Source organism: Podarcis liolepis (genome assembly GCF_965112155.1).
Source record: "Podarcis liolepis genome assembly, chromosome: 5".
Lineage (NCBI taxonomy): Eukaryota > Metazoa > Chordata > Lepidosauria > Squamata > Lacertidae > Podarcis > Podarcis liolepis.
The window spans coordinates 16,951,447-16,961,567 of record NC_139556.1 but is presented as its reverse complement, the minus strand read 5'-3'; the positions used below and the strand labels follow the sequence as shown (position 1 = coordinate 16,961,567).

General features: G+C 43.9%; 1 protein-coding gene across 3 annotated transcripts in view; it reads right to left on the bottom strand.

The window, feature by feature from the left end:
- Positions 1 to 3,335: 3,335 nt before the first annotated feature.
- Positions 3,336 to 10,121, bottom strand: part of PIK3AP1 (phosphoinositide-3-kinase adaptor protein 1) — a 43,796-nt gene continuing 37,010 nt past the window's right edge. For 2 of the 3 annotated variants that reach the window (XM_083502492.1, XM_083502491.1), the window contains exons 14-17: positions 9,707 to 9,862; positions 8,464 to 8,534; positions 6,441 to 6,544; positions 3,336 to 4,271 (exon numbers count right to left, since the gene is read on the bottom strand). In XM_083502492.1, coding sequence (XP_083358618.1) covers positions 4,202 to 4,271; positions 6,441 to 6,544; positions 8,464 to 8,534; positions 9,707 to 9,862 — 401 coding nt within the window. In that variant the 3' untranslated portion in view covers positions 3,336 to 4,201. Of the gene's footprint in view, positions 4,272 to 6,440; positions 6,545 to 8,463; positions 8,655 to 9,095; positions 9,863 to 10,121 lie in introns of all 3 variants that reach the window. The other variant, XR_014525904.1, reaches the window with a different exon arrangement.

Below are 10,121 nucleotides of genomic sequence, written 5' to 3'. Positions count from 1 at the left end.
ACCTTTGCGAATGGGCAGTAAAGGTGGGGGAATGACTCACCCTCTTATTTCATAAAATTTATATACTCCTTGATTGTTTTAAAAAAGAAAGCCCTCAAAGTGGTTTTGTCCTCCACCTGGACAGGGGGAGGGGACAACCTAAGGTTGCAGTTTTGAAGCTTGAACTACTCTCTGGAAGAATCCTGTGGTACTGGTGGCCCCCTAGGAACCGAATGGAAAGTCAGCTGAGTGATTGGGTGAAATTATGGAAGGAAGGTTTAAAATTTACTGCATGCAATGCCCTAAAAGAGAATGTGATGAAAATGATGTATAGATAGTATATTGCACCTGTCAAGTTAGTGAAAATGTATAAAGTCAGTAATAAATGTTGGAAATGTAAAGAAAAAGAGGGAACATTTTATCACATGTGGTGAGAATGTAAAAAGGTGAAATGCTTCTTGGAGATGATATATAATGAGTTGAAAAAAATGTTGAAATATACATTTTTAAAGAAACCAGAAGCATTTCTATTGGGCATTGTGGGGAGTGACATAAATAGAAAGGAATGTAAGCTCTTCTTATATGCAATAACAGCAGCAAGAATATTATTGGCCCAAAAATGGAAGCAAGAAGAGTTACCGACAATTGAAGAATGGAGGATGAAGTTAATGGACTACGCAGAATTAGATAAACTAACAGGAAGGATTTGAAACCGGCAAGACCAGAAATTCATGAAAGACTGGAGTAAATTTACGGACTATTTGAAAAGTAATTGTGAAGAACAGATGACGTTTGTAGGGTTGCAAGAAGTTTTGTGAGGAGTATTATTAGAAGGATTGTAAAAATGGACAAGGGGGAGGATGATTTGTTAAGAGATGTAAAGGCAATATAAAGTTAAGAAATGCATAAGAAGTGGTTAAAACGGTGGCTCATCAGAGGTGCTGATGGAAGTCTAAAAAGATTGTATAAATGATACGTTTTGTGGTACATTTTATAATTTATATGTTAAAATTAATAAAAAATATTGTAAAAAAAGGAACCGAATGGAAAGTCATATCTGCTGGACTTTTAATGTTGTGAGCTGTCTCTCTTATGCTCAACTTGTGTATATGTGTAAACAAAACATTATATTACAGAAGAACCATCAGTCTCCAATGACCCGCATTCCAAGGAAACAGAACCCTGGGTGAACACAGCATCCCTAAAACTTCACAATGCTCAGCACGTGCTTAACAATACATTTGAAAACATATTGATTTGTGCAAAAATATCTTAACCTGAAAAAGGCATTGCTTTTGTATCCTGGTTTGATACCAATGCCTCTCTTAGGATTCCAGGCATTGTACCCCCAACCTTAAACAGTAAATCCTCAAACCTTTTCACGTCAGCTCTCCATCCAAAACTCACTTTCACCAACAACCACGCTAATGAGCAAACAGAGAGTAAAGGTAAAGGGACCCCTGACCATTAGGTCCAGTCGTGACCGACTCTGGGGTTGCGGCGCTCATCTCGCTTTATTGGCTGAGGGAGCCGGCGTACAGCTTCCAGGTCATGGCCAGCATGACTAAGCCGCTTCTGGTGAACCAGAGCAGCGCACGGAAACACAGTTTACCTTCCAGCCGGAGTGGTACCTATTTATCTACTTGCACTTTGACATGCTTTTGAACTGCTAGGTGGGCAGGAGCTGGGACCGAGCAACGGGAGCTCACCCCGTCACGGAGATTCAAACTGCCGACCTTCTGATTGGCAAGTCCTAGGCTCTGTGGTTTAACCCACAGCGCCACTCGCGTCCCTAAACAGAGGTAGGGATAGGCAAATCAGTCAGTTTGGTTTCTCTCAAGTTCTGATTTTCCCACTCATAAGTTCAATTCATCACATTTTCACATCAGTTTGCACTTTTATTTTTTAAAAAAGGTTCTTGTAGAAATTCAGGAGTATTTTAGTGCAAATTTGTCCCATGAAACACACCTTTGTAATTTTGCCTTATACACATTTCTGCAAGGCTTTTTTCCCCCTAAATATAATGCATGTTTGTATGCTTCTTTCACAAATATATGCAATTTTGTTCACGTGACTTGGCTGGAGAACTACCTTGCAAAATTCGGAGAATGCAAATTTTGAAGAATGTTTGTGTTTTGATTCGCATATCTTTCCAAAGTGTGAATTAGGTAGGTTTGTCTTTAATGCAAATAGAATCAAATTTCTCCCCCATCTTTAGTGGAGAGTAATGTTCACACACAATCATGTGTGAGATGCCCCACTGCAAAGGAGGATTTTCACAGGATGGGAGGAACTGGGCCAATAACACAAAATTAGCAGGGCCGGCCCACCCATGAGGCAAAGTGAGGAGACTGCCTCAGGCAGCAGGATCCACAGGGCAGGAATGCATCGCCCTCTGGTGGTATGGTGGCAGTGACAGCTGTGGTGCACTGCTTGAAGGCCACATCTTCTGCCTTCTCAGCTTCCCTGCAACATGTCGCCTCTACAACAGCCTTTTGGCGAACAGGAGGCACTGCTGCCTCCCACTCTTGTTCCCAATGTAGAAACCCACAGCGAAGCCTTCCCAGTGTTCCCTCCCTTGATCCTGATGTAGCTCTTCATTTAACCCTTCTTCCCCGGGGCGCCATTTTGTGGTTTGCCTCGGGTGCCAAAAAGTCTTAGGCTGGCCCTGAGGATTGGAATAGAGATGGAGTAGGCTATCTCTGGCTGTCTCCTAAAATCAAACCTAGAAGTTAAAATCAAACTTAGAAGTTACCAGCATGAATTTGACTAAACTGCAGGAGGCAGTGGAAGACGGAAGTGCCTGGCGTGCTCTGGTCCAGGGGGTCACGAAGAGTCGGACACGACTAAACGACTAAACAACAACAACAACAGAAGTTAGAAGAAAGGACCTCTGCACAGTGTTCCTTTCTAGGCTTGCCTGGGATGATGGGGGCACACACTTTCTTTACAAAAGCACTGGGGGTCCTTAGCTAAGGCACATTAAGCACGCACCACTCTAAGCAGCCATACTTCATTTCTTCTTCCATATGTATTTTCCTCCAGGAAATTTGCTATGAGAGATATTCTGCACAGTGGTGTTTTTTGTTTTGTTAAACCTGATCTGAGGAGTTTGCTGCTGGAACAGACCCTGGAAAATAGTATCAGCTGAGATGGTCAGGTCAAAGGGTTGGGAAAATAAAGATCTGACTGCTGCAAGATCTTAGTCTTCTCTCACTTCTGCAGATGTGTTGTGCCTTCCCAGGGGTTTCTACCCGACCGTAGAGAATGCACATCTTAAACCTTTTAACTCTGATCTGCTGCTTGCCTTTACAGGCTGCCTCTGAAAAAAAGAATTCAGACTCTGTAAAAAGAACTATGTTAAACACCTGTGCATAAACTTTATTGATATTCATAAATTATACAGAACCCAGGTTCCTTAACATCCACAGTTTGCTGGGTGGCTTTTGATAACATCAACACAGAATTAATACACACCAAGGCATGGACGAAGATTCCACAGAGGTCCTGTGTTCTAAGGCACAGGACTTAAAGTGCAAAACAATGCTCAATGTTTCCCTGTTATCTGAAAAAGCTACTTTAGGCACCAATTTGGTAGTCTGAAATATAAAATCATCATAAAACCAGTAATCTGCCTGCGCAGATTCCGAAGGAGTTACTCCATTGTGTACTGTGGCTGAGATTCCACTGCACTGTGAGTGGGATTCAACAAAGCTTTACTCGAAGTACACCCATTGAAATTTATGAAAATCGCTGAGTTAGGTCCATTAATTACAGTGGGTAATTAGAGTAAAGTAATACTTAGTTGAATACAGCCCTATGCCATCTCCAGTCTGCCTACCTGAAAGCGTCATTTGTTACCTCATTTGTAGATAAACAGTGAAAAAGGTCCACTTGTAGGTATTCCATTTTCACGTTGAGGGATTGCCACCTTTGATCTGGTGCTATTAAGAAGGATGAATCGCATAATCCTGAAGAAACTCAGTGTGTACTTTCCTCTGCCGTAACCAGTTTGTTCTGAAAAGCCACGACTGCCAAGAGGACAGTCAAATTCTTGTTCTTTCCCTGCCCCCCTCGGTTTGGTTTTTCAAAGAAACCTGTGCCAAAATTATTCATTTGACAGGGCGGAGTGAGGAGAAAACCTTTGCTGGATATTCAATATTATTAAAAGTCAACCTTAAGAATAAACACCATGCATTTTCGTATTCAGCATCCTGAAGATTTAGCGCGGCATTTCACGACCTCTCGGCGGCACAGGGGGAGGAGGACAGAAGTTGTCACTGCTAAAAAGCCTACAGAAAAACATTTGAAAAGCAGAGCATAAGAATAGCTTTGGAATATTACACATGCCGAACTTCAAAGGCAAGGAAACAACAGAATGTCTTTGCGGTTTTTATGTGAATCACCAACTCAAAATTGAAACAGAAAAGCTATTATTAATATTCTTACTAATGATGTCAGTCTACATTTATTTATAAAAATATTTATATTCTACTAGTCATATAAAGTATCAGACCAGCTTACAACTGTTTTACATAAAGCCATGCAATTAAAACCATATAAATGTTTGTTTTTAATTGCCAGAAAAAAAGCTTGGCAACAGGGGCTTAAAGGTTACAACAGAAGGAGGCTGGATTGGTTTCTTGTTGCTGTCAAATGAGTCTTGCCAACTTAGGAGACAACCAATGGCACTCTTGCAGATGATCTCAGTGATTCAGCTGGGATGTAAGGGGTTAGGCAGTCCCCAAGGACCTAAGTTGTTCAGGGCATTGTAAATTAATACAAGGACCTTGAACCTGGGTCCATATTATCTGGGTAGCCTGTTCAGATGTCTTAACCATGGGGTCGCATGTTCTCAACCAGAAGCTCTCATCAGGAGTCAGGCTGTAGCATCCTGCACCAGCTGGAGCTTCCAAACGAAGCCCAAGGCAAGTCCACATATTGCTGTAACGCAGCCTCAAAGATATCAACAGTGGTCAGGCTCTCTCTGTCCAAGAACAGATGAAGCTGGCTCACCAGACAGAGCTGGTAAAAGGCACTCTTAGCTTCTGGGCCTCTAATAACAGAGATGAATCCAGGACCAGGAGTAACCCCAAGCTATACACTTTCTCCTTCAGAGGGAATGTGACCCCATTCAGAATGGGTAACTTGCCAATCTCCCAGACACGGGAACTACCCACCCAAAGAGCCTCTGTCTTCCCAGGATTCAAACAGTTTATTGGTCCTCATCCAATACACCACTGCATTCAGACACTGATCCGGAGCTTTCACCACCTCTCCCGTTTCAGACATTAGAGATAAGTAGAGCTGTGTGTCATCAGTATACCGGTAATAATTTTATTATTTATACCCTGCCCATCTGGCTATTTAACATATAAACGTTGAGTAGTGCTAGGGAGAGGATAGTATCCTTTGAAACTACATAGCATATGACACTCTATAGAGTAACACAAGCAAAAGAAACAGGCCCCTGCCCTGAGGTGCTTACAGTGTTGACGGGGGGGGGGGGACAGAGAAAGGGGGAAGAATGAGGGAGGCAAAGCATGGAAATGAAATGAGCAAATCCGCTTATGCATACATGCAACTTCATTTCAAATTCCGATAAAACTAGAGGACTAGGTCAAAAGCTTTACAAAAAGAAGTGGTTCAAATATAAAGCTGGCTTTTACCTCACTGTGCAATTGGAATAAAAGTGAAAGAAATACTGAAAGAGATCACCTTACAGCAGCTATTATTTTTATATCTGCACACTATTTATATCAGCACGCTAAATATTTTTACTGACGATACGGAAATGGCAAAACAACTGACCTCCATGAGCCTTTTACATAAGTCAAATGGTTGCTTTATTTCCTCGAAGTTTCGATAGGCTCTAAATTGGCAAAAGAAAAGGCGGGGGGGCCCTGTGTTTTGTGTAAACATCCCTCCAATAGCTTCCTGTCTGCTCCTGGATCCAGCAGGACTTCATTGTCCTCCTTACCATCAAAACCCTCTATGACCTTGCCCCACTAACTTCTCCACATGCCTTCCTGTGATCTTTGCTTGGCCAGCTATACCACCTCAGACATCTGGTGGTTTCCTGCTGCTTGAAAGAAACTCTGCCCCTGCTGTCACTTATGCCTAGAACTCCCTCCCGTAACACCTTTGTATGATTATCTCTCCTACTTCCTTCAGATCTTTCCTCAAAAACCATCTTTCCCGCAAAGCCTCTAGCAGAACCCTATAGTTCCTACGCCTTACCATACCTCCATCTGTATTAGGCCTAAGCAGCTGTAACTGGAACAAAATAATAATCGCATAGTCTCTTGTTTATATCTGCCACCATCACATTTCATCTCCCCCCCTCCATTTCTATCTTAGATTGTAAGCCCCTTGGGGCAGAGACCTGTCAAACCTGTTCTTGAGGTAGATGACAGTAGAAAGGTAACAATCATGATGATATGAATAACAGCAACAACAACCTGCTAGTAACTCGAGGGGGTATCCTTGGAGGTCTTGCAGATGGTCTGTCTGGCGGCTGGGGCCCGGGGTTGAAATTTCTCTTTACTTCTGGTATTTCATTATCCTACATAAAGATGTGAAAGTAAGCTTTCCCCGCAGCATTTCCTTGGAAAATACACAGCCACATTTGTGTGTTTGTTTGTTTGTTTGTGTGTGTGTGTGTGTTTTCCCAAGCACAATTCAAAGTGTTGGTTCGGACCTAAAAGGCTTAGGCCCTGTCTACCTGAAAGAGCGTCTCCACCCTCATCGTTCAGCCGGACACTGAGATCCAGCTCCAAGGGCCTTGACCTTCCAGTGGTTCCCACACTGCAAGACGTGAGGTTACAGGGAACCAGGCAGAGGGCCTTGGTAGTTGCACCTGCCCTGTGGAACGCCCTCCCATCAAATGTCAACGAGATAAATAACTACAGCGGTACCTCAGGTTAATTACTTAATTCGTTCCAGAGGTCTGTTCTTAACCTGAAACTGTTCTAAATCTGAAGCACCACTTTAGCTAATGGGGCCTCCGGCGGCTGCTGCGCTGCCGGAGCCCGATTTCTGTTCTTACCCTGAAGCAAAGTTCTTAACCTGAAGCACTATTTCTGGGTTAGCAGAGTGTGTAACCTGAAGCGTATGTAACCCGAGGTACCACTGTATCTGACTTTTAGAAGACATCTGAAGGCAACCCTGTTTAGGGAAGCTTTAAATGTTTGATGTCTTACTGTGTTTTAATTTGTTGGAAGCTGCCCAGAGTGGCTGGGAAAACCCAGTTAGATGGGTGGCATAATAATAATAATAATAATAATAATAATAATAATAATAATAATAATAATAATACACACATATTTGCATTGCCTAGGACTATGCTAGATCTGCCTTCAGGCCTTTTTCTATGAATGAATCCATGTGCTACACAACACAGAACGCTGCCTTAAACCAAGCCATACTACGGCTCTATAATTAAGTACTTTGGAACTACCTCGTCATCTAACTAGTTCATTGATTTTTAAGTTTTGTATACTGCCTATGGATATGCAAAGCATTAGCACAGTAATCTGAAACAGAACAAACGGGGGCAAGGAGCACCCTGTGGACCTTAGTCCTCTGGTTGATGGCAAAGGCCAGGGTGGGTTTCTCTTCAACTTTGCAGCCCCAGAGCTCCTGGCATTAGCAACAGTGTACAGTGGTGCCCCGCAAGACGAATGCCTTGCAAGATGGAAAACTCGCTAGACGAAAGAGTTTTCCGTTTTGGAGGTGCTTCGCAAAACGAATCTCCTATGGGCTTGCTTCGCAAGACAACAATGTCTTGCGAGTTCCTGCTGTGTTTTTTTCCTCTCCCCCCCTTTTTCTAAGCCGCTAAGCCGCTTATCAGCTGATCCGATCAGCAGATAAGCCGCTAAAAGCCGCTAATAGCACTAATCCGCTAATCCGTCAATGGGCTTGCTTCGCAAGACAAAAAAACCGCTAGACGAAGAGAATCACAGAACGGATTCTTTTCGTCTTGCGAGGCACCACTGTATTATTTCAGGCACAGTAGGGCATATCATGGCCCCACACCCTGGTCCTTCTCATGTGGATCCTGGGAGACAAGAGTGCAATTCTGCCAAAGCAGTCTTTTTCGTTTTCAGTTCCCTTCAGCGAAGCCTTCCAGTGTCACCACAGCATCAACAGGCCCGGCTTGGTGCCTCAAATTAACTCTTCCCGCTACTCCTTTATCAAGTTCTATGCCAGGGTTGGGGGACCTGTGGCCCTGCAGGTACGGTTGTTGGGCTCCAACTCCTATCAGCCCCAGCCAGAATGCCCAATGGGCAAGGATGATGGGAGTTGTAGTCCCAATGCCTCATCACTGCTCTATGTGGCCTTTTTGTCATGTATTCTAAGCCCACAGTCAAGAGGCTACTGTTTGTACACTGAAACCTGCATTTCTGTAGCTTTAGTGAGGGATCAGGCCAGAGCAGTTGTGCAAGTTTGTTAAGAGAGAAAATTTCCAGGGAGAAGTGTTACCTCGTTGTCTCCATCCATCCCACTGCTGGCACTCAGTATGCTTCGTGTACTGGATCGGTTGCTTGAACTACCTGGTTAGATGAGGAAACAAGCCCAGTTAGGGATTTTCAAGCATTTCATAAAGTGTCCACACATTCATGTTTTCTTGTGAGGAACCACTTTCCAATCCTTTCCCCTGGCCCTGAAACCACCTGTCAGGAAACTGACATCGGAGCAACAGGCGAAGGAGAGGCTCTCCGATTCTGCAGGGGAAGGTACAAGCACTAGGGGGAGACGCAGCTTGATGGAGGGGGAAGGAAATCAGCGTAACACCGAGGATCCAGGAGAGCAAATGGGAGAAGAGGTGGAAGGGCTCCGGGATTCTTCCTTGGAAGTCAGTGAGGAGAGCCCTGGTCCTCCACTACCCACGCCCTCCTTGCGCAGGAGACTCCCGCGCAATGAGAGGCGGAGACGATTGGGAGTTAAACAACTCTTATGCTGGCATCGGTTTAAGAAACGCCCACAGACAGACTCTGCGAGCGACTGAGGCAGCCACGCTGAGATGGGCTGTGCAGTCAGGACGGTTTAACCCAGGCAGCCAAGCTCCAAAAGGGGACAGTTTACGCACGAGTAACTCCAAACTACTACACCACCATTCCGCTTATTCCTATAATTTCTGAATTAGGGAAGAGCTCTGTATCAAGTTATTTCTTCTTACCTCTCGGTTTCTTTTTCATTTTGTGTCATGTGTCTGTTAGACTGTGAACCTTTAGGCAGGGACTGAATTATCTTTCAATATGTGTACAGTGCTTAGAGAATTGCATGTACTGAGAAACAGGCTTTATACATGTTTATCAAAGAGGGAAGGTTTTTCCCACTCCCCTTGGAACAGCGTCAAGGAGGTGTGGAATTCTGCACCAGAAAATTAAATTATTGCTATTGGATAAAACTGCAGCATGATGACACTCAAACTTTTGCCGATCAGCAAAAGGAAAACAAGGAAGTAATACATGTTTTATGTTTGGTTATCTGAATCTGTGGTATGTATAGCGAGGTTTGGGTACTAATTCCTCATGTTTCGATAAGTGAATTTTTGCATAGGAAACATTCATAAAGCGGATAAACAGACTGAGCAGTAAGTTCAGTGAGGGTAATATAGAGCATTGGCTGGGAAAGCAACAATTGCTAAGTGCTCCATCCTTAACGACTAGAAATCCAAAGCATCCTCACCTCTCCCTAGATGGTTTCCTGGCTGCTTACTTACTAGTAGTACTTGAGGCGCTTTCTGTTTTCCAGTCCCCTCGCCTGATTTCTTTAATTGGTTGGTATAGGTTTTTCCGAGGATGAGCTTCATAAATGCTGCACTCTGGTTTCTTGGGGATGTTTTGGGAATGGCCAACAGGAACAGTGATTTCCAAATCTGGGAAGAAAAAGTCAGGAGTCAAGGCAAGGCAACTTATTACTATTATTAAGGTAAAGGTAAAGGGACCCCTGACCATTAGGTCCAGTCGTGGCCAACTCTGGGGTTGCGGCGCTCATCTCGATTTATTGGCCGAGGGAGCCAGCGTACAGCTTCCGGGTCAGGTGGCCAGCGTGACTAAGATGCTTCTGGCGAACCAGAGCAGCGCACGGAAACGCCGTTTACCTTCCCGCTGGAGCGGTACCTATTTATCTACTTG